This window comes from Parasteatoda tepidariorum, chromosome 3 (genome assembly GCF_043381705.1).
Source record: "Parasteatoda tepidariorum isolate YZ-2023 chromosome 3, CAS_Ptep_4.0, whole genome shotgun sequence".
NCBI lineage: Eukaryota > Metazoa > Arthropoda > Arachnida > Araneae > Theridiidae > Parasteatoda > Parasteatoda tepidariorum.
Genome location: NC_092206.1, coordinates 22,090,382 through 22,116,618, shown reverse-complemented (window position 1 = coordinate 22,116,618; position 26,237 = coordinate 22,090,382). Strand labels below are relative to the sequence as shown.

The following is a 26,237-nucleotide window of genomic DNA, read 5'->3' as shown; positions in this document are numbered from 1 at the left end:
TATGACACAGAATTTTTATGAAATATATTTTTCTTACGTTTTTTTCATTATTTTGTATTATTATAGGTCAAAATAAGTGAAAAATTGTATATTTAGCATCTTAAAAATTTATTGCGAAATATAGTATGAAACACCAGTGTCTCTTTTTGCTTTAAAGGTAAAAATTTTTCGAACACGGCTCATTTCCAAGCAATAATTTTTCAAATTTGCTGTTATTTAGATCTGAAAGAAACGGTTATTTATCATTTAAATTTCTTTAATTTAAAATCAATTATTGATAAATATTTGAATATGAAAGAAATGTTTTTTTTCAAACAATTTTTTTGGGGGATATTATATTTTAGTGCGAATATAATTCAGATTATCTAACTGATTTTTTAGATACTATTAGATAGTTTTTTTAACAATTAAAAAACTCCGAAATATATATTTTTGCTTTTAATTAAAACAAATATATAAAAAGGACTGTGTCCCTTTCCATCTTTGTCAAATGATTAAGAATGGTTTTACATATCAGCTTGCATGCAAACACTAAAATCTTACCTCGGGTTCAAGTGAAGAGGTTATAATGGCTATTGCAGTTGAGACATTTTGTATTCCACATTCTGTGGCTATTGTTTTTCTGACCGGCATATCTTGTTTAAAACTATAAGCCAGAACATATCCCAGGGAGAGACCAAGTGGGGGAAGCATGAGAAGTATTCCTCTTACGTTGCTTGGCACGCTTGAAAACATTCTTGGGAAAAAAATAATTATCAAGATAATGCAGAAAATGATACCAATGAAGCCTATGTATTTCGCCACCTGTGGGAAGAGATGTCTTAATTTGTGCATCAAATAAATGTCAACCTGTTAGTTTTCAAGTCTTTAAACAATCAAAACTCTAAAGCTAATTTTAAGACTATTTTTCGGAGCTCTTTCACATTACTAAAACGTTATTTCTTTAGAAAATCGCCAGTAACATTTTCAACATTTAGGTGACAAATGTTGAAAATTATATCAATGGAATTATATCTGTTGGAAGAGCATTTTTTGTCTTTTAATTTATGCTTCAAATAATCAATGTCAATGTGTTAGTTTTCAAGTTCTTTTTTAAGCAATTTAAATTCATTTTATGGTTGTTTTCTCTTTCGTCAAATCACAAAGCAATTATCAGAAAATCCAGAAATTAGTATATTTTTATCACTCCAAACTATGCCACAATTAAACGCAATTCATTCTAAAGATTAGTTGCTCTTTTCATATTTCGCCTTTTATAATATCAGCTTATGCTGAAGATGGATTGAACTTAACATACATAACAGTTATGAATAAGTGTTACGAACTCATAAAATTGTATCAGCAAAATAGCTAATTAATTGCTGAAAAGAATTTATAATGAAAGAGCCTTCATTATGAATTCGCAGCATTTACGTGACCCCCTGATATATAACTTTTTTAAACTTGTACATTTCGACAAAAAAATAGACTAAAAATGTCATTTTAACAATAATCTAGATTTAGGAATGAATATAATTTTAGATTTGAAATACCCGTATGTTAATTAGACAAGATCATTTATGCATTTGTATAAATGCCACAAAAATTTTGTTCCACAGTGTTATTGATTACTTTAAGGAACAAAAATTTTTCATTTCTCTACTTAAATGATATCTATGAGATAAAATGGGAATTTGAAGTTATTACCTATTTTTAAAAAATACTAATTAGTATTCTATTCAAGATTCATAATTTAGATTTTTATTTTATTTTCAGAAAGTGATATTAAACACTTATACAGATTTTCGTAACATTGTGGAGTTTCTTTTTTTTATTTTTAAAGTGGGACTTTTTGTTTTTAATTGAGACTTCCTAATTATGAAAATTAAGAGGGGTACATTTTTAAAGGGCGCACTAAACCGAAGTACCGGTTCTGGGCCCAAGTTAACCATGGTCAGGCCCTGTTAACCTGAAGAAGTTATTATTGGAAATACTAATTTATAAGGAGTGAATGTTTACACTATTGTATTTAAAAAATTAAAAAAAAAAAATTATTTTTAAATTTTTTTTATCATTGTAGCTCGTTGTTTCAACCTTCTTTTTTATTTTTGAAAATCATTTGTGTTTGCAGCATATCGCTATACATACCCTTGTAAAGAATTTGTATGTATCTGGAAACTTCCATCGGAGCAGTTTGCCTCCTATTATTGGCACTAAGATGAATACTAGGTGTAAAGCTACTCTTCCATAGGGTATAATTAAATCATCTGTTTCAAAGCTGTTGCCATAGATCCACAGGTTGAATGGCATCATGCCCAAGGCCATTAATGAGAGCAAAATCGTCATTGCCACACTTAAAAAAACAATAAATTCAACTCATTTCTTAATTTAAAAAAAAAAAGTAAAATTAAAAAAAAATTATAAAAATAAATAATCGAATTTTATAAAAATAAATAAAAAATTGCTGCATTGTATACTCCACCGTAATAAATTGGATTTTACAATTATAAATTATGTAATTTGAGATGATATAAAAATGACTCAATACCTTCAATTCTTGAAACGGTAAATATGGTAATGGTAATATTATAATAATGGTAACATAATATATGAATGGTATATAACAATGGCACTATAATAAATGGTAATCAATTTCAAGACATTTATTTAAAAATATTTTCACTCAAGAACTCAGTTAAATTGAATTCCTAATTAATCATTTCATACATTTTAATTTATTTAATAAAATTATTCTATTTTTCTACGAAAAGGTACAATAAATTTCCTTATAGGGAGGGGGGGGGTTAAGTTCATACCTTGCCTCTGGCACCACATTGGAATTAAAATAATGGTTGAAGGTATAACTGAATTTTTGGAATTTTATTTATGTCAAGGAATTTTTACTTGTTCAAAAGGAACGAACGATTTGATATACATAGCCTTTTCGATGTTCAACAAGTATTAAAATGTAATGTTGATATTTCTTGATGGCATCCGGAAACAGATGTGTTGCACTTTTTCTTCAGTTGTTTTGTGGATTTTATTTCATGCACAATTCTTTTTACTTGTTTAATTCTATGTGACGTTTAACTCTAACGTACTAAGATGCAATCGTGATCATTTGAGGGTCTAATCTTAAATATGTTAACTAATTTGTTCAAACGATATTTTAAGTTACTAAATCAAACATAGAAGCGTACTTCTTTAGAATTAAAAAGTTTTTTTTTCTATGACTTTTGGATTTTAGACTCTCAAAATAAAGGGGATGGGAGATAGCCCCAATCCTTAGTCTCTATAGTTCAAGAGCGCGTACAGTGATAATATTTATGACAATGCTTCACACACATATATATCTTTGTATTTTTGAAAAATATTTTACGTGTGTACATCAAAACATTAATGCAAGGCAGATATTTTACATTTAATAATAAAATTAAAGCTACTTAATCGTTACTTTGCTAAAATTTTATGCAATAAAATTTTAACAAAACTTTTTATTGCATAAAAAAAATTAGAACTATCCCCTTTCTGTAAATCCTGTAAATTAATTAATTAAAAACAATGTATAAGTAAAAAAAGTTAGTTTTAGGAAAATGTATTGTTTTTTTCATTTTGTAATCGAGAGTTATTTACTTTATTGGGAGAGTTATTTACTTTAATCGAGAGTTATTTAAAAGCTAAATTGGTCTTAGTACTAAATTTAAAAATGCTATTTCAATAAGGGTGACTTTAATAGGGCAATTACTACTAGGGACTAGTATAATTTGTAATTGTTTAAAATAAAATTAATAAAATTTAAAAGGAAATATAATTTTTACTTCCAGAGAGGTGCAAGTGTACTCTTCTGACCCCCTTGCTATGAGTATTGTCAAGAAAGCGATCGGAAGTTTGGGTCCGTTCTGTATCTTTCTTGTTTTGAAATATTTAGCGCTTCTTATCTTAATCCAAGAGAAGTATGTATTATCTTTAAGAAAATCTGATTGTATGGAATAATAAAACATCACTAAATTAAGAATACCTTAAAGATAAATTTCCGTCGCTGAAGTAGGCAAAGACATTAGATAACATGCCCCCGCAACAGCAAGAGATGATTAGAACACCAGTGGCGTGATGCCCTTTAACTCCGCAACTCCTCAATAAAGTGTATGTGGTCAGTGGGATGATAAAGAATTGGCTGACCATCCCAATTCCAATGCCAAGGGGATGTTTTATGTGATTTTTCACCTACAGAAGAGATCAAGGGAAGAAAATTAAAAAAAGAGATCTTTTTTATTAAAAAAAATATTATACTGTAAGAAAATAATACTATATTTAAATATTAATGATAATGCTAAGCGTAAAATACGCTTGTTCTTATTCGTTCAAAAGGCACTTCAATTTTAAGGTTTCTAAATTTATTAAATTTTAATACTGAAACATTTTATTACCAACTATCAATAATGATAACTAATTGTTCAAATTTTTTTCGATCACGAATTTCAAGTTCTCCAACTTTATATTATTATCCTTTAAATGCAAATATCTTAAAAATCTGAACTTATCGGTTATTGGTACTGTGGCGTGTCTCCCACTTCAGGTATTATATACCAATTTACTAGTATAAAGGACATATTTACTCAATTTTATCTTGGGGGTATTTTTGTTAGATGAGGGTTGACATTGTCGGTAACATTCTTTCCTCACATTGGTGAACCGGACGTGATCTGAACAACCCTACCCAGACAGTAACGTCCACTTCGATGGATGGTCTACATTGAACAGTTGACTTACTATTTTTGACTGCGACATTGTCCTCCTCATGCTGTTGCTTCTCAGTCTCAATCATACACACTCACCAAGAAGCCTGCACACAGTCGACTGCTATTAGCACACAACCGTGATCTTAATACGGCTCTCCCGGCGTCTGAACAGCAATGAATCAACTAGTGATTATCAATCATCGAATTCTGTCATCAGAGAGATAATTAAGGCCGGGATAGCCTGGTCGTAGGGCGCTGGGCCCATGTCCGAGAGTTCGTGGGTTCTAACCCCGCCGGCCGAAGATCCCCCGTGTACAGTAAATGGTGATTGATGCACGTTAAATCTGTCGAGTCGCAAAGTCATCCATCTTCCAATAACAAATCAATACCTCCGGAGGTGCTGAATTGGAGATTGATCGTTCTCTGATTCAGGTCATAATTACGATCTGTGGATGAATGAATGGATGTATGAAAGGTTCTATCCAATTAACGGGTGCGACGTATGGGTGTGGCAGAAGTCGAATTCATGGCCATAGATGGCGCCACTGGAAAACAAGAGCAATCGCACCCCTCTGCCTTAAACAGGCATACGTCAACAACAAAAGATATAATTCTAGTGGGGGAATACTGTGGCGTGTCTACCACTACAATTATTAAATATCAATTCACTAGAATATAAGACAAGTTAACTTAATTCTATTTGGGGTACCTTTTGACAGATAAAAGTTGACATTGTCGGTATCATACTCTCCTCACAGTATCATGAAGCCAAATTCACCTACACATAAATACATTGAAATTTTCATTGTGTAACATCTTGAAAAATGAAGCAATTCTATATATGGTGGTTTTTTGAGATTTTTTCCCCATTAAGCTATGCGAAAATATATTAAAAATCCTAAATACATCTATTTATGGTTGGATACATTATAATAAATCAAATCATCGACTTTATTAGCACTCTTTTCTTTATGTCTACAGAAACATCAGAGCCTGATTTATCATAAGGACTGAGAAGCCCAGGCCTTACGATAAATCAGGCTACTCATTCCCAGGCCTCCTCATTTCTGGGACCCCCTTAATGTTTCAAATAATTTATTTTCGTGTTTTACCTTAAGAATTGTCTATGAATTATGTCTTATAATTATGAGTTAACAAAGATTGAAATAAATATGAGCTCATATTTTCTAATTTATCGTAATGTACTGAAGTTATAAATAATTTTAAAACACTTCATAATTAAACAATAAGTAAAACAATAAGTAAATTTTGTTTATAGTAACGATCAGGGGCCCCTGACAGTTCTAGGCCTAGGGCTCCCTCTTTTCTAGATCAGGCCCTGAGTACCATGGATATATTCCAGTGTCAAATTTTTCATCGTGGTACAGCGTTGAAAAAGGAAACAATTCTGTAAATGTTGGATTTTTATAGTTGCTTTCTACATAAAAATAATGCAAAAATATGATAAAAAATGCTTAATACATCGACCCAATGTGATGTATTAGTACAAAGAGAAAGCAAAATGACTAAAGTAAATATAATAGTAAACTATATAAAAAATGAATGTAAAATTTAAACTTTTAGGTTTTTATTCTTTATTATGTCTACAGCGCCATTATTTATCATCTTCAGATCCTAGGTATCCATTAGAATACTTCATCAAATACAGGGTACCTATCCACAACCTGGTAAAATAGCAGAGAACTGCCCGTAAGACTTCTTAAAATTTCGTGAAGTTAACTTTCAATTATTTTTATAAAAGCAGTTTTTAAGCTTTCACACAACTATAAACAGAATCAAATATTTTTGGCAGAGAAGAATTAATACTACAAAGTATATAGTATATATTTATTTATATAGTATATATTATTAGTATATATTTTTTTCTTTCTATTTTTCAAAATTTAGCGACCAGGCCATGCTTGGGGCGTGCCATAAAAGGTTCGTATCGAAGGACATCAATGAAAAAATAACAATTCTTCTATTAATATCAACTTTTTGTAATTGTTTTCTAAATTAAGATGTGAGCAAAATTATAATAAAATTCATAAATACCTCTACCCAAGATATTTCACAACCAATCGCAAACATAATAACTATCAAAATTGATAGCAGCAAATTATCGAAAATAAATGTAAAATTAGAGTCTTTAGATATTTCTTTCATGCTGCCCATAGTACTATTGATGTATACATAGGTTAAATTTTTCATCTTGGAAAAAATATATTGCAAAATCTATCTACGATTTCCAAACTATAGCGAACGAAAATGAAATAAATGAAACGGTGGCAAGAAATTACTCATTGCATATCAGAATATTAATCAAATTTTACGACGAATTTAAAGTTCGGGTCAGATAAATGGCTAAGATAGCTTTTTATATGAAGAAAAGAAGCAATGCTTTCTCAGTTTTTTTCTTCTTTTAATTCGGCGTGACATTTTAAGATTTATGTTCTATAATATTAACGCATAGACAAATTTATATACTTAAATTATACTTTCGAATGAAAATGTTAGATTCCATTAACTACAAATTTATATTTTCTGTCCTTATTAAACCAATTGAAAATAAATTTGTTCAAACACATAACTTAAATATTCAAGATCATCAGATTTGAGTTTGTGCCAGATACTGAATCTGTTACTGATTCCATTACTTTAACATTGTAATATAGAGTTTGGTTCCAGGAATTATATCCTCTAATATAATTGCCTAATCTCAAATTTTTTCATGAAAAAGTACAGAAACAAATCATCCAAAAAGAAATTTTAAAAGTTAATTCTACAAATGTGTATTGCGATACCTATTTTTTGTCTGCGATACCTATTATTTTTCTATAATTTTACCGTGGATTTTTTTACCTTTTGATACTGATGCAAAATTCACTAGACTAAAATAATAAGACGATTATATGAGTTTAGTGTAATAATATGCCATAAAACATTCCAAAAAGTTAATTGAATAAAATTTCTAATAATTTTTCATTTCAATGCTTTTTCAGGTTTTTCTTTTTTAATTCAGCGCGATATTTTAAGATTTATGTTCTATAATATTAACGCGTAGACAAATTTATATACTTAAATTATACTTTCGTATGAAAATGTTAGATTCCATTAACTACAAAAGCAAATTTATATTTTCTGTCTATATTTTTTTTAACCCATAGCTTAAATATTCAAGATCATCTGATTTGAGATTGTGTCAGATACTGAATTTACTGATTTCTGTTACTAATTTCATTACTTTATCATCTTAGTATATAGTTTTGATCTGGGAATTATGTCCTCTAGCATTAGCTAATTTCCAATTTTTTCATGAAAAGGTGCAAAAACAAATAATCCAAAAAGATAATTTAAAAAATATTTAAACAAATGTATATTACGGTACCTATTTTTTGATATAATTATTTTCAATAAAATCTGACTTTAAAGTGTAGCATAAATTTTTGATTTGTTTAGCAATTGTTTCTGTTTATGTTATTCGAATGTAGAGTTTTTTTTTTTTTGAAAAAAATGTGAGTAAAAGATATCCAAAGGAAGATTTCAGAAAACAATTTGTATAGAAAAACCTTTTTTTCTTTTTAATTTATATAAATCTTTTAATAAGAGTTACACTTTGAAAAAAAAAACAAAAAAAAAACAAACAACATTTTGAATTTAAGTTGAAAATGTTCTTTTTAATGGCAAACAAATATAGTGTGGTTGGAAGAAAAAATGTGTTAAAATTGCCAAAAAGGATAGACAAAAATTTAATTTTGCAAATTTTTTCAGAGACATTTGAAATTATTTTGACATAAATTACTTTAATAAATATCATACTTTAAAATGGTGGTTTAAATTTAAAGTTTTAAAATATTATTTTAGAATTAGTTGAACTTACTTAACTTTTAATTTTATTTATTTTCAGTTATTACATAAAAAAATGATAAATTTTTTGTTGCATAACATAAAGTAATTTTACCGTGAATTTTTTTACCTTTTGGTACTGAAACAAAATTCACTAGATTAAAATAATAAGATAATCATCCGAGTCTAGTGTAATAATATGCCATAAAACATTCCAAAAGGTTAATTGAATCAAATTTCTTACTTTTTTAAAAATTTTTATGGCAATTAAAGCCTTTGACCATTGAGGGTAAATTTATATATATTTTTACGCTTTGTAAAGTCAAACAAACAGAAAAAATCCTTAAAATATTTTCATGTGATATTGTACTACTAAACGTTGTATTCACCAAATTTTGGTACAATACCAAAATGTTTTGTTCCAAATGTTCTGTATTTCATCAAATGTTTTCCTATATAGTCTCACGAAGATATGCCATTAGACTAATAACATAGTCTAAAAACATAGATTAATAACATAGTCTACGAGATATACACGCACAGGTTGAATGATCCTTACTGGGGCTTTAAATTACTCTTACACCTATTTTTAAGTCATCTTATTAAGCATCTGTTATGATAGTACCAGCAATGTCGATAAAATATAAGAATAATTCAAGATATATTCAGTGAATTATAAATATTGAGTTATAAAATTCTCCTAAATAGTTACATAAGAGATATTTTGTAACTATGTCTTATACATATCTCATGAAAGATATTTTATAAACAGATATCACTTAATTGAATGAACATTAAAGTGGCAGAAATTTCCTGGGACTACAATTGGCTGAAGAGACTTTTCGATTTATTCTAGAATCATAACTTGTCAACAAAAATAAAGCATCGAAAGAAATAAACAGTACATAACCTACTGATGTTGATTACGAAGTAAACGATTGTTTGTTGATTGCTAATTTGTTTTCCCATTTCGAGAGGAAGAGTTTCGATAACATTTAATCTAATTTCGGAGAACTTCTCTGTCTAAATTAATGAATGAACATTAAATCTGTCAGTCTATTGACCGTCATCAATCCACCAGGAGAGAAATTAGAAATTAACTCCATAAAAATTTTTTTTCTTTTTTTAAATTAGTGACTCAGACACTTTCCCAAACACGTGAATTTGCTTGAGTTTTTTGATAAAAAACACCTAATGCATTATAAGATTTTGCTTCTAGAAATTATTATTTTTTTTCAGAGTCTCTAAATAGGCCAGTTCCTAATAGGCGATAATCAACGGAAACCAGGAAAATGTTTTAAAAGTTGTAATTAGGCTCAATATGGATACCTAAAGTTGGGTGCCATTTCAAACACCTCCTGTGATACTTGTAAGTCGTACATTGTAGTCTCTTGCTGTGTAATAAAGCGTTTTATACTATATTTTGTGTAGTAGACTTTATATTTTTGTATCTCCTTATTAAGCGAGTTTGACGTTTCCAATGTAATTATGATTTCTAACAATGTTCCGACTGATTAACGTTGTGATGAAATCGATATGATTATAAAGATCACAAAATATGTAATTTTTGTCTACAATTTTTACCTTTATGAAAGGATTTTTTTAAAAATATAAAATGAAATTGAAAAAAAAAGTCAATTTCAGGTTAATGAAAAACAACATGAAAATATTACATTATTTTGAAGCAAATTTAACAGTCACAAATACCCTATTTTCGGCTAATTGAGAGAAAGGTAGCATTTTTAAGATAGAAAAAAAACATGTTTCCAATAACAAGTACACATTTTACAAACATAAAACAAAACATATAATGTGTTTATTAGCGTGCCATTTACAATATTTTTTTTTGTACACAAAATAAGTTTTGACTTGAGAAAAAAAGATTTTTATATCTGGTTATTAAGTAAACAAATTTAACCTCAAAAAATAGCCAGGGTAGCTTTTCTGAGAATAATATTTATGCATAATTAAATGAAGACCATTTTCAAATAATTTTTTCCTTTTGAGCAGATTTTTTTATTAAATTTGAGATTAAAAATGTAATTTTAAATTTTCGAACTTTTAAAATATTTTTAAAATGATGTATTGAGCAAAATAATCTTAAATAACCGCCCTTAATATATATCTTTAGAAAAAAGTTTCAAAAGCAAACACATCACAGATTCATATATAAATATGAATGGTATGATATGGAGGAAAAAACGCTTTCGAACTATTATGAATCGCCTCGAACGCTACTGTCGGCGCTCCTTGGGCTTGCATGTTTCCCAGCATGCTTTCGAGGCCAGAGGGAGGTCCTTGATCAGGCTAGGCTTGAAGAGGAGGTTCAACTCCGGAACGCCCAGCAGTTTAAGAAAGCGGTACTGAAAACATCAAAATCTGTTTGATTGCTGAAAGAAACTAACACGAGTCGAACGCCGACTGCCGTAAATAGCTCCAAGTTTAATTTGGCAATCAAACTGGTTTTGATGTTTTTTTTCCTTCTCCTACCGTGCTAGTTATTGGTTGTTTTGCGAGCACAGGGAGAAAAGAACTCTTTCATTGTGTAATTAATTATTAATGTATAGAAACATATGAATTTGCAAATGAGAAAATAAGAAGGGCCTATAAATGGTTTTAGGAAAATATTTGACTGGAATGTTATAAAAATTTTTTTCGAAATGTTTAAAGTCTTGAATTGAATAAGGAAGTAAAACGATCAATGATAATTTTAATGAAAACAATCTCAATTTCCCGCTCTACCCTAAAAAATTTAGTGTACTAAATCCGTTGTGGGCCTGACTGGTCATGGAAGTAAAGGCTTCACAGGTTCGTGACCAATGACATGATTGTGACAATGTCACCAGCACTACGCACAGGCCACTTTTATTTCCCAGACAAGTTGGAACCAATCGATCTGAAGCTAATCAAGCCGCCACTGGGGATCGAACCCCAGTTCTTCACAATGACAGCTCAGTGACTGTACTAAGTTGTATAAATAAATAACCTGAAACTGCAAAAAATTTTTTAAAGGAGAAAAAAACTTCGAAAAATTCTCTTGGAATGAAACATTTAAATCAGAAACTTTTTTAAAGGGGGAAAAAAACTAAATTTTGAGTTTTATTACGTAATAAGACAATATTTTTATTTTATAATTTTAAAACCGTCGTTGAATAACCGACCCAATTCTAGGTTTACGAATACTAATGTTCAACAATGTAGCTTTGTTAATTTGAACCCAGTCAAGAAGATAAGGGAATGCCTGGATCAAATATTGGGCGAAAATTTCTTTCGTGGAGGTCTTTTTGATGGAAATAACCTGCATTCGCGTTATATGGAGAGGAAAACCTCGAAAACCTTCCACGGTTAGCCCCATGGTAAGGGGTCTCTAACTCATGATCCGCTTTCCTCGCAGGATACGTAATGAGACAGTAGACCGAGAAACAAAAAAAACCACACTGATTAAGTTAAAATTATTTGCGGTTCAAGTATAACTTTATCACGTGATTGGCACATTTTGCTATGGGACTTGCATGAGCGTGGCATGATACAGCTATTAAAGAATCATGAAGAGATAGTTCATTTTCTATGTAAATATTTATTCAGCCTCAGGCAGAAGCTGTCTAACAGGAAAGGTACCTGACACTCAAATTAGGCGGCTTTTTAATATATAGATAAAACTGTTTTCGTAATGAAATAATATATAATATCAAGTTTATTTTGTCTCTATCAAAGTAATGAAGTTATTAAACTACAATTTTTACTTAAAATGCGTCATCAGGTTCTGTTTGTCCCGTTGATGAAGAGCAGCGGTGATTGAAAAAATTATAATATTTGCGTTTTAGAAAGACTAACTTAAATATAAAACTATAATTGAAATTGCATTGTTTATAAATTCCAGAGTTTAACCACATCTCTGCATTTTACATGCATTTTTCAAGTTATTAAATTACTTGATGAATAAGAACAAGACTTTTTTTTGAAATTTATTTTCTTGAAGTATCTTTAAGATAGTTCTTCTAAATTGCGCATTTCAGTTAATTTCTACAATCCATCAAAACTTACATTTTTCATAATTTATAGAAAGTGATATTTAGAATTTTTTTTTATATATATCTTTGCTATATGACATTACAGAAGTTGTCGATATTGGAGGGTGAACTAATTAATTGATACACCCGTTACAACCTTTGGACTGCCATGAAATAGAATAATTAAAAAAAAAAAATCAATAGTATTTAACCAATTTTTAAATGTATTGATTGAACTGAGGAAGAAATTTTTTATGCAAATGCTTGTAATCGTCTAATGCGGTTGTGTTTTCAAATCTGAAAATAGTTTTTTTTCGAAGGCTACAGATTAGTTTTAAAATCAAATTTCTAGTCCATTTTTTGTCGAAATGTAAAGTTTCAAAACGTTATATAGAACAGAGTCTCACGCAAACGTTGCTACAAATTTCAAGGGAGGTTAGGGCACATTATCAGGATAAACATTTCGTAGAAACCAATGCCCGGAAATGTCGACGCACGCGGATAGAGGAGCTTATTATGACCTCTTCCGTAGCAGAATAAGAAACACTTTATAATAAGGAACTGCTCCTAGCGGCATATGGCGACATTTCTGGGCATGGGTTTCTATGCAATTTTAATCCTCCTATAATTTTAATAATAAGGATATTTTGGAATTCGGATAAAAGGAAACTTATTGGTTAAAGATTATACAATTATTAAACATAAGAAAAGTCTATCGAATTTTTTCCCCTAGAAATTTATACTTGGAGCAAATTGGAATATACATTTAGAGTTCAAAACGAGCTGTCAGTTGTTTAATGCAATAAAAAAAAAGTAAAGGAGTTACTAAAAACTTTTGACAGTAAGAAAAGCAAAAAAGGGTTTCTCTAAATGATAGCCTGATGTTCAAAGAAAGTAATTATAATTTTTAAAAAAAAAACTGCAACGTGCAAAAATTAAAACAAATTACTAAATACAATTATATGCTAACATTCAAATTGTTAAGTAATAATCGTAATATATTTTTTTTCATCTTTAAATGATTTTCAAGATACCACTCACATTAAAGTGACTGTTAAAGAATTATTTCGTTAAATTATTGATATACTATCTAGAAATTTTAATATTTAAAAAATAAAAAATAAAGAATAGCTTTTCTTGAAGTTTAAAAAAATAATTCTGGGTAGTATAAAAATAATTATTGGGGAGCACGTGACCCCCTGTGCCCTCTCAATGCAACATCCATATTTAGTGTCTAAAAGCGTCCATAGATGTCACTACTTTCTCTAATTAAAGGAGATAAAAAGCAAATTTTTCGCAGCTTTTAATTTCTTTGTCACAGAGTTTTTATCAAACGTATTTTTCATACTTTTTTCATTATTTTGCATTAATTTAGATCAAAATAAGTGAAAAATGCTATATTTAATGTTTTAATAATTAATGGTTATGAAAGACAACATGAAATTCTGGTGTCTTATTCGGCGTTAAAGATTAAATCTTCCAAAAAATATTTGATCAAATTTGCACTTATTTGCAGTTATTTAGATCTAAGAAAAACATTCATCATTGAAATTTCTTTAATTTACAAAATCAATAATTGATAAATCTTTGAGTATGAATGAAAAAAAAAATAACATTTCGAATAACTTTTTAGAATTTTATATTTTAGTATTTTATCTAGCAGAATTTTTTAGCTACTATTAGACTGTTTTTTATAATTAAAAAAAAAAAAAAACTAAAATGTATTTCTGTTTGTAATTAGAGCTTCGAAAAAAAATATATACAAAAGGGGCATCGGTGTTCCATTTGCGTCAAAAGGTTACTAGATTGTCAGTGTTTTGACGAAGAGTCAGTGTGTATCAGTGTTTTGACATTGAATTAGAAAGCTTTTTATTAATAGAAACGAAAAAAAATATAACGAATAAATATCTAAATTTGAAATGTACCGGTTCTTACATTTTGCCGGGTTCGGGTACTCAGTGAAAATGGAATCCTTTACAATGAATTTTAATTGTTACCCGGTCGGGTAGTATAGCATTTTTGCAAAACTTTTGGCATTTTGCAATGTAATATTTTATCGAACAAAAATTTTAGACATAACTCCACAGAAAATTATCGTTTGCCTACATAAATTAAAAAAATAGTTTTAATTTTAGAGTTTTTCAAAATAAATTTTTTTAAAAAGAAATTTNCAATTTAAAATAATTTACTCTTAGTAAAAATATAATAAAGAAGCATAATTAAATTTTTAAAAATAAGAACAAATATTACTCACTTTAGAATTCTTTGCAACTTCAAAATCTCTTGGCATGGCGGCAAGCCATTTCTTACGTATTGGGAAATCCAAAATTTAATACTTTTGTACCATCAACTTTGTAAAATCCTCTGCAGTTTGGTACACAGCACTCATATGCAATTATTCATAACACTAAGAATTAAATTAATGCTGACATTTATAACATTTGTAGAATAAATATAAATTTTACGAAGAACGTTGACACCAGAACACCGACGGTTGTTTACAAATTCAAATCAAAAATATTCGCCAATTGGCTGAATGCCGACACAGGTTATAATACTTCAGAATATCGCCAATGGCTCGTTTGATCAGATTCGGAGTTTTTCGTAAAAATAGCTACCCTGACTGGTTTCCCTCTGGGCCTAACTCTACTACGTCATCATCGCCTATAGTAACCCGTTGTGAGGCTTGATTCCTTTCTAGGAGGTATTGGGTTTGGGCACATTATCAGGATAAACATTTCGTAGAAACCAATGCCCGGAAATGTCGACGCACGCGGATAGAGGAGCTTATTATGACCTCTTCCGTAGCAGAATAAGAAACACTTTATAATAAGGAACTGCTCCTAGCGGCATATGGCGACATTTCTGGGCATGGGTTTCTATGCAATTTTAATCCTCCTATAATTTTAATAATAAGGATATTTCGGAATTCGGATTAAAGGAAACTTATTGGTTAAAGATTATACGATTATTAAACATAAGAAAAGTCTATCGAATTTTTTCCCCTAGAAATTTATACTTGGAACAAATTGGAATATACATTTAGAGTTCAAAACGAGCTGTCAGTTGTTTAATGCAATAAAAAAAAAGTAAAGGAGTTACTAAAAACTTTTGACAGTAAGAAAAGCAAAAAAGGGTTTCTCTAAATGATAGCCTGATGTTCAAAGAAAGTAATTATAATTTTTAAAAAAAAAACTGCAACGTGCAAAAATTAAAACAAATTACTAAATACAATTATATGCTAACATTCAAATTGTTAAGTAATAATCGTAATATATTTTTTTTCATCTTTAAATGATTTTCAAGATACCACTCACATTAAAGTGAGTGTTAAAGAATTATTTCGTTAAATTATTGATATACTATCTAGAAATTTTAATATTTAAAAAATAAAAAATAAAGAATAGCTTTTCTTGAAGTTTAAAAAAATAATTCTAGGTAGTATAAAAATAATTATTGGGGAGCACGTGACCCCCTGTGCCCTCTCAATGCAACATCCATATTTAGTGTCTAAAAGCGTTCATAGATGTCACTACTTTCTCTAATTAAAGGAGCTTTTTCGCAGCTTTTTATCTCTTTGTCACAAACGTATTTTTCATACTTTTTTCATTATTTTGCATTAATTTAGATCAAAATAAGTGAAAAATGCTATATTTAATGTTTTAATAATTAATGGTTATGAAAGACAACATGAAATTCTGGTGTCTTATTCGGCGTTAAAGATTAAATCTTCCAAAAAATATTTGATCAAATTTGCACTTATTTGCAGTTATTTAGATCTAAGAAAAACATTCATCATTGAAATTTCTTTAATTTACAAAATCAATAATTGATAAATCTTTGAGTATGAATGAAAAAAAAAATAACATTTCGAATAACTTTTTAGAATTTTATATTTTAGTATTTTATCTAGCAGAATTTTTTAGCTACTATTAGACTGTTTTTTATAATTAAAAAAAAAAAAAAACTAAAATGTATTTCTGTTTGTAATTAGAGCTTCGAAAAAAAATATATACAAAAGGGGCATCGGTGTTCCATTTGCGTCAAAAGGTTACTAGATTGTCAGTGTTTTGACGAAGAGTCAGTGTGTATCAGTGTTTTGACATTGAATTAGAAAGCTTTTTATTAATAGAAACGAAAAAAAAATATAACGAATAAATATCTGAATTTGAAATGTACCGGTTCTTACATTTTGCCGGGTTCGGGTACTCAGTGAAAATGGAATCCTTTACAATGAATTTTAATTGTTACCCGGTCGGGTAGTATAGCATTTTTGCAAAACTTTTGGCATTTTGCAATGTAATATTTTATCGAACAAAAATTTTAGACATAACTCCACAGAAAATTATCGTTTGCCTACATAAATTAAAAAAATAACTTTAATTTTAGAGTTTTTCAAAATAAATTTTTTTAAAAAGAAATTTGGGATGGCTGTTTGGATGTAAAATAATTAAAGTAAAATTTTCTTATGAAGGGAAGCCATCTGCTAACAGTGGACTTTATTATTAAGTTTTCTTTTTATTTGCTTAAATTTTCAAAAGCATCTAATAATGTATAGCGTCTGCTAAACGAAGAATATTCTAAAAATATTTTTATAAAATGACGGTATGTTAAATGAAAAAGAATTTAACGATCAGGGTGTAATTTTTATTCACCCGATAATTATAAACGTGTAATTTTACAGTATAATTTACGTGTAGTGATCGCGTGTGTAAATTTTAACGTATAATTTACGTGTAATGAGATCTACCTACTCGGCAAGAAATTTCATGTTGTAACCAATGTTGAACAGAAGAGTCAGATAATGGTTTTGTTGTCCTTAATTTTACGATTCTATATCTGTATCTTAGTAAATTCGAACCCCCGAAAGATTAAAAATCTCCTAGATTAAGTTACAAACAAGGATCTTGCTGCACAACAAAGTATTTTGGAGAAACTAACACGTTATACGGAGTAGAAAACTACGAAAACTTCCCATGGTAAGTTCGATGGCAAAAGGTATTTCAATCAAGCTGTTTAAAAATTGGATTTTAATTGAATTGAATGTATGGTTTAGTGGCACAAAGTCCAAAAAAGGACATGCCGTGCCAAACAATACGGTAAAACAGTTCAATAGACAAAGTACAGGCACCACTTTATTTGTCATACCATTAAAGCTTATAAAATTGTATAAGTTTGTAAATGGATTAAGTTTGTATATAGAGTTAAAAAATTGGAAAAAATGGCAAAAATTGGAAAATGAAGCCAACGCACACTTTTCCCAAAAGGAAATACGATGACAGTATCAATTTATGATAGCAAAAAATTGGGAATAATAGCAAACAGACCAATTTTGAACTTTTCTAAAAGCAAATGTATGGCAGCAAACTTTAAAAGGAATTACCAAATAAAAAGGAAAAAGTATTTTGAAAACTAACTGCAACAGAATGGCAAAATAAGTTTAAAGAATTTATTAAAAATATTTTCAGGAATTAACAGCAATAAAACAGATGGATAAATTTTAGAGAATTCCGTACGAAATGCCAAAAATATATTTAAAAATTATCAACAATAAAATTGTTAAATAAATTTTGAAAATTTATTAAAGTAAACGAAAATATTGTGTTTGATGACGGTATTAAGTGTTTTGAAGAAATTTATATTCATTAAACAGCGATGAGGTTCTCACCTTGGCGATAGATTTCGTGATCAATAAAATCAGCTGCTGACGTATATTGAGGAAGCTAGATATATTGCGCATCCGTTTTATCTTGCCTTTTACCACGCGCAATGTAGCTGTCACAAAATCACCAAAAGATCTTTATTTTCCAATTAATCGTGTTTTCAGACATCTTGCCTTCTAAAATGATACTATTTCTTTCATAATAGAAGTCGGGTGATATCAGAATATTGATATCGGTGATTGTGGTGCGAGGTTTAACTATTTAAATTAGGGGTTTGGGTCAATATTTAAGACAGGCGTCACAGTGATCTGCGACATTTTTTTTAAACATGGTTTTTCTATTATTTAATTTTATCTTTAAATTAAGGTAAATAATTTTTTTAATTTGTTTTCCTGTTGTAAATCTTGGTTTAACGATTTTTTTATAATTAATTTTAACTATTTTTCAACCTCCTTTTGCCTGTTTTTTTAATTTTAAGCGCCATCTAATTTTAATTATCCTTCACTTAAGTTTCAGTCTTTGACTCCTTAGCCATCTTGTTTTTTTTCCTTTCTTTCATCTTTCTACATCTTTCCTCCCCGCTTGTTGAAAGGGATCTCTTTTAACATTTTTTTTAAAAATAAAGGCATAATCATTCATTTTGTGGATGCTTTACATGCTCATTTAACTTATAATCAATAATTTATCTTCAAAAAATAGTTAATCTGTTTAATTTTTTTTTAAATTTAAAAAAAAATTGAAAAAATTCAAAATTTTTAAATTCTTAAGTCTTTTTCATTTTAACATATTTTAAATTTTTTTTTTCTTAGTGCTTACAATATTCATCTTAACAAATTTTGTGCATTCATTTGTTGATATATCAATTAGAAAGTTTTTTATAGATTATTTTGTAAAAAAGTAGAAAAAAAAGGTTGAAAATTCCTGTCAGGTTGCCTATAAGTTGCCGTAAAAATTTTATTACCGCATAAAATGCGTATTCCATGGATAGTTTAAATAAGTGCATTATACTTAAGATAAAAAAGTTTACTTCAAAGCTTTATCTTAAATAGAAAAAAATCATTAAGGATTTAATTAAGACTAAAACACAAAAGTATCATCTATGAGAAAAGGCATTTTAAAGTTTGTCTGCTGATCAAGTTTATGTTTTAGGGCAATCTGAAATCATTCATAACTTTTTTAAAAAGATAGAGAGATGATTTTTTTTCCAGTGCACTCGAAATAGTTTGAAGTTTTATTATAAGCAATTAAAAAATATCGATATTTTGTTCATTTTTTGGGGTACTGTGACCCCTTAGTTTCCCGCCTTGCGGTTAGGGCTCTCCCTGAACCTGATTGGTCAATTCTCCCTATCCTTACTCAAAATCTACTTTTCTGAAACATTTTTTTCCAACCGTTACACCTATAGATATAAAGTATTATTAAAAACTACTATTCTAAAGTACTATAGTACTAAAGTAAGTAACTAAAGTACTAAAGTAAGTAACTAAAGTACTAAAGTAAGTAACTATAGTATTAAAGTACTGTAGTACTAAAGTAAGTAACTAAAGTACTATATTAGTCCCTGGTTATACATCTGGGAGGCCATCGGGCTGGTCCTATGTGCACCCCGTCCTAGTCTAGTTTTTGCACTTGCATTTTTTTTTTTTTTGAGTTCTTATCCGCCAATGATATGGCGTTCTTTTCTTCTTTTTTTTCACTATTATTTTTCCCACATCTCATTCCCTTGTTGCTTAATATTAATTTTTTTATATATATATTTTTTAGTAAATATCACCATGGTAATTCAATGTAATTTTATAAATTTTTTTTTTGCAAATTCAAGTTAATATATTTTTTTTGAACATGATTTGGCATTTTTTTTCCTTTTCCCAAATTTATTCTTTTATTTATTATTATTTTTTTTATCTTGCATTATCAATTTACACAAGGTTGGAATGCGATGTGAAAGAGATGCTGTGCTAATTTTTAATGTAAATTGTTTATGAAATAAATGTTGTTTTGCCCATAATCTTTGGCGTATCATTACCTTTCGTGATGATTCAAATTTTTTTTTTCTGACTCCTCATCAGGTGTGTCCTCAACGTTATAGGGTGAGTAACTGAAATTTTTTGTTCTTCCTTTTTATTCCAGATCAGGAGCACAGAATTTTATGATGTAAATTGTTTTTTTTTTATTATTTAAGCGGATACATATATATATATATATCCACGAGTCTGTGCCTATTTCGTTTGACTTCTTAATCTCCTTCTGGTTTTCAGTTTGTTATCTTTTCATTAATTGTTGTTCAGCATTTCATCTTTTCTTATTTCTTTTCAATACTCCAATTATTAATACCTTTCTTTTGTTTCACCCTAAAATGACCGACAAGAGCCCATCACGGTTATTGCGCAGGACTCTCTGTACTACCACTTTCCTTAACTCTGTACCAACCACTAAAAATTTATTACTTACGATCTCGTGCTTATCTTTTTAAACAATTCTAGTTTTTTAAACCTACACCTTTTTAGAAAATATTACTGAGTGGAGAAGCAGAAAAATAATTTTTGAGTCCTATTATACACTTACTATTTGGTCGACTTGTCGAACAAGTAGTTGGAAGGTTCCAGAACACGGATTTTTTTTTTTTATAGAAATCGTCGAAGACTCCCCATGTGTTAAATAGTGACTGATGCACGTTAAATTTGTCTTGTGACAAAGCCCTCCATGTTCCCATTACAAATTATACCTCTGGGGGTATTGATCCAGGAATTTCCTTGTCTTCTGGACTGGGTCAAAATTACATAGTTACGGAGTTGAACGTTAGCAGTCGTAAACCCAAAATTGGGTCGGCTGTTCAACGACTGTTATAAAATAAAATATTCGTAAGTAAGTCATGATGACTCACGGGATTGAGCGTTCGCCTTTTATTGAGGTGAACCGGGTTCGAATCCCAGCGAGGGCTGGTTGATACAAATTCCACATCCGACTTGCACTGACCACAATACTGATGTAAAATATTATCAGTGGTAGACGGATCATGGATTAGAGTTCCATTGCCGTTAGTCTAACCGAGGGAGGTTTTCCATGGTTTTCCTCTCCATGTAACGCGGGTTAGTTCCACCAAAAAGTCCTCCACGAAGGCAAATTTCTCCCAATACTTGATCCAGGAGTTCCTTTGTCTTTCGGATTGGGTTCAAAATTGCAAGGCAAAAGCTTTGAACATTAGTAGTCGTAAACCCAAAAAAATTGGATCGGTTGTTTAGCGACGGTTGTGAAATATAGACATATAGAAATCTTTCTATCGACAAACTATACGTATTTAATGTAACGAAGTCAAACAGCGTCTGATGAAACGTAAGTCCCATAAAATAGGAAGGAGAATGTAAGCCAAATAAAAAGAAGACTATCACTGAGAAAAAATCACGCAACAATATTTTTCTGACGAATATTTCCCATTTGAAGAGTCGATAAAATAGATACATTCTGCTACAAAAGAAATTATTTTATAGCATTTGTGTTTTAACGTAGAGTTTATCGGTGCAAGACCGAAGTTGATAAATAAGAAAATTTAACATAAGTGCTTTTTGAAGTTGTAATGTGTTAAAATCCAGACTTTGCAAAATTGGATTAAGTAACACTTATTGATTCACATGACAAAAATTCACCATTTTACAGTCAATTATATTATTTTATTTCATTTTATAACCGTCGTTGAACAGCCGACCCAATTTTATGGGTTTACGACTACTAATNTTTTTTTTTTTTTTTTTTGAGTTCTTATCCGCCATTGACACGGCGTTCTTTTTTTCGAATGTTATTTTCCCCTCAACCCATTCCCTTGTTACTTAAGAAATCTATATTAAAAAATTAATATTAAGTAAATATCACCATGGTAATTTAATTGAATTGTATAAAATTTTTTTTGCAAATTCAAGTTTATATATTTTTTTTTGAACATGATATGGCATTTTTTTCCCTTTTCTCAAATTTATTCATTTATTTATTTCTAATCTCGTATTATCAATTTACGCAAGGTTGGAATGCGATGTGAAAGAGATGCTGTGCTAATTTTTAATGTAATTTGTTTATGCAATAAATGTTGTTTTGCCCATAATCTTTGGCGTATCATTACCTTTCGTGATGATTCAAATTTTTTTTCTTCCTGACTCTTCATCAGGTGCGTCCTCAACGTTATTGGGTGAGTAACTAAAGTTTTTTGTTCTTCCCTTTTATTCCAGATCAGGAGCACAGAATTTTATGATGTGAATTGTTTTTTTATTATTTAAGCGGATACATATATATTTATCCACGCGTCAGTACCTATTTCGTTTGACTTCTTACTCTCCTTCTGGTTTTAAGCTTATTATCTTTCCATTAATTGTTGTTCAGCATTTCACCTTTTCTTATTTCTTTTCACTACTCCAATTATTAATAAATTCCTTTTGTTTCACCCTAAAATGACCGACAAGAGCCCATCATGGTTATTGCGCAGGACTCTCTGTATTACCACTTTCCTTAACTCTGTACCAACCACTAAAAATTTATTACCTACGATCTCGTGCTTACCTTTTTAAACCATTCTATTTTTTAAACCTTTACCTTTTTAGAAAATATTACTGAGTGGTAAAACAGAAAAATCATTTTTGAATCCTATTATACACTTACTATTTGGTCGACTTGTCGAACAAATAGTTGGTAGGTTCCAGAATAAGGAATTTTTTATGGAAATCGTCGAACACTCCCCATGTATTAAATAGTGACTGATGCACGTTAAATTTGTCTAGTGACAAAGTCCTCCATTTTCCCATTACAAATTATACCAGAAATTTCCTTGTCTTCTGGATTGGTTCAAAATTACATGGCTACGGAGTTGAACATTAGCAGACGTAAACCCAAAATTGGGTCGGCTGTTCAACGGCTGCTATAAAATAAAATATTCGTATGTAAGCCATGATGGCTTACGGGATTGAGCATTCGCCTTTTATTGAGGTGAACCGGGTTCGAATCCCAGCGAGGGCTGGTTGATACAAATTCCTCATCCGACTTGCACTGACCACAATGCTGATGTAAAATATCATCAGCGGTCGACGGATCATCGGTTAGAGTTCCATTGCCGTCAGTCTAACCGTGGGAGGTTTTCCTCTCCATGTAACGCGGGTTAGTCCCATCAAAAAGCCCTCCACGAAAGCAAATTTCTTCCAATACTTGATCCAGTAGTTCCCTTGTCTTCCGGATTGGGTTCAAAATTACAGGGCAAAGGCTTTGAACATTAGTAGTCGTAAACCCCCAAAAATTGGGTCGACTGTTCAACGATGGTTATAAAATATAGACATATAGAATTCTTTCTATAGACGAACTATATGTACTTAATGTAACGAAGTCAAGCGGCGTCCAATGAAACGTAAGTCCAATGAAATCTGAAGGAGGGTTTAAGCCAAATAAAAAGAAGACTATCACTGGGAAAAATCATGCAACAATATTTTTCCGACGAATATTTCCCGTTTGAGGGATCGATAACATGGATACATTCTACTATAAAAGAAATTATTTTGTGGCATTTTTGCTTTAACATAGAGTTCATCGGTGCAAGACCCAAGTTGATAAATAAGAAAATTTAGCATAAGTGCTTTTTGAAGATGTTAAAGTGTTAAAATCCAGACTTTGCAAAATTGGATTAAGTAAGACTTATTGATTCACATGACAAAAATTCACCATTTTACAGTCAATTGTATTATTTGATTTGATTTTATAACCGTCGTTGAACAGCCGACCCAATTTTATGGGTTTACGACTACTAATGTTCAACTCCGTAGCCTTGTAATTTTGAACCCAATCCAGAAGACAACGGAACTCCTGGATCGAGTATCGGGAGAAATTTGACTTTATGGAGGACTTTTTGATGAAGCTGACCCGCATTTGCAAGACCGCGAGAACTTCCCACTGACCGCGAGAAAGGGGACTCTAACCCATGATCCGTCTACCACTGAGGATATTTCACGTCAGCACTGTGGTCGGTGCAAGCCGGATGCAGAATTCGTATCGACTAGGATTCGAACCCGGTTCGCCTCATTGGAAGGCGAACGCTTTATTCCCTGAGTCATTGCGGCTCACAGTCAGTTATTTGTAGACAATGGAGATGTCTAAGCTGACGTCACTTCAATTACTTGTCCACTGGAAATTCATTAATGATTATCAGTTACTGATGCAGCCATTAGGAACAAGTTTCTGTTGGAATAGAAATACGAATCATTTAATTAGAGTAGTGCAAATGGAAATTGATTACATGATAGTGCGACACTGATCTAGTTCAGCCTCTGACTTGGACATCTCTATGAAGAAAATTTTTTTATCGTGCATTATACTATCTAATTAACTATCAAAAATATGCCGACATTTACTCAATGACGATGCAAATAATCCTGGACGTATATGTGTAGCATCTTTATCTGTTCGACAGTAGGGTTGGGTTCTGGGTTGTTACCCTGGGAGTAGGGTTGGCTAGTCTTCGACCTGATCTCCAATTCCTTTCTTCATCGCCTTTTTCTATATAGCCATTTTGAAGGCCGTGATAGCCTGGTTGATAGGGCACTGGGCCCATGTCCAAGAGTTCGTGGGTTCGATCCCCACAGACCGAAGACTCCCCGTTTAGTAAATGGTGACTGATGCACGCTTAATCTGTCGAGTCCTCATTGTTCCCATAACAAATCAATACCTCTGGGGGTATTGAACCAGGAGTTTCCTTGCTTTCCGGATAGGTTCAAAATTACAAGCTTGAAACTTTAAGAGTTATTTACCAAACACTTGTTATAAAATAATAATTAATCAAATAATAAAATGTATTAATAACCGTTTTCAAATATTTATCCGTTGTTACCCTAAAATCTTATAAATATCTTATGGTAGCTAGTCTTGGAATGCAAGACGATGAGTAGGAGTAGAACATTAGTTGTCATAAACCCAAAATTGGGTCGGCTGTTCAACGACGAATATAAAACAAAATATCTAGCCATTTAACCATCTCAAATTTGCTTCGAGTGCCTAGTGGTCTGATCTTCCGTACATCCTACTGATGTGGCCTGTATATTTTTCATTTGTAATTTAATAAAATAATGATAGCTGATCCTTTATATTTATAGCTCTAAATTAATTCTTCTTAACCACACTACTTTTTTCTTCTTGCATACCACCGTGTTAACATATTCACGATTTTAAAATATGAATAATTATTGTATTATGGAAAAAAATGTTCTGAATCTATATATCACGTATGACTCATCGATAAATCGATTTGAGATTACAATCAATCAATTAAATTTAATGAAATTTAGTGTTTTTTAGGAAAAAAACAATATAATAATACATAGTTCAATGTTAAACAATAAAATGCCGTTAGTGACGGCATTAAAAAGTCGTAACTGAGTGTAAGTTCCTGGTACGATGATACGAGGGAAAACAAAATATATTTTATTTTTTATTCCTAGAATCTCGTTAAAGGAATTGTTTTCCAACTGAATAAACAGTTCTTGAAATATTGAAGTAGAAACATTTTTGACCCTCTTAAAATGGTTGCGATATTTATCCTTCAAGGTTCATATACGTTGCTATGAAAAACAAAGCTTTATATTTTCAAAAAGAAATCATGTTTAAATTTATCTGGCTGTTTTAAGCGAAAAGTAATAATTAGTTACTAGTGGGCTGCGCCCCCTGCTCGCTAACACTCTCCAACCCCCGAAAATTTCTACGCAATCTTATATTATTCGCTTCGCTCGCTTCTAACTTAGGTACATTGCAAATGCATAAAATTCTAAGAATTGGGTATACTATAGCCTACGTCACAGGTTGTGTTATTCCTACTAAATTTAACCCATGAACGGCATTTTCTGCGAGCCTAACTTCAAGCCACAAATAAACAAACGAAGTGTTTGATCGTTTAAATAGCTGCTCGCCAGATTTTATTGCATTATAAAGAAAAGTTATTGAAACTAAATACAACTTTAATAATTGATTTATGTGGATAGTGG

The 26,237-nt window shown here is 30.3% G+C and overlaps 1 protein-coding gene across 4 annotated transcripts in view; it reads right to left on the bottom strand.

Annotated features, from left to right (window-relative positions):
- LOC107439846 (ileal sodium/bile acid cotransporter) overlaps positions 1–26,237 on the bottom strand; it is a 34,980-nt gene that overhangs the window by 5,236 nt on the left and 3,507 nt on the right. For 2 of the 4 annotated variants that reach the window (XM_016052576.3, XM_016052577.3), the window contains exons 2-4: positions 3,998–4,203; positions 2,128–2,332; positions 544–804 (exon numbers count right to left, since the gene is read on the bottom strand). In XM_016052576.3, the coding sequence (XP_015908062.2) occupies positions 544–804; positions 2,128–2,332; positions 3,998–4,161 (630 nt within the window). In that variant the 5' untranslated portion in view covers positions 4,162–4,203. Of the gene's footprint in view, positions 1–543; positions 805–2,127; positions 2,333–3,997; positions 4,204–6,773; positions 6,988–18,242; positions 18,330–26,237 lie in introns of those variants that run through there. The other 2 variants (XM_071178406.1, XM_016052574.4) reach the window with 2 other exon arrangements.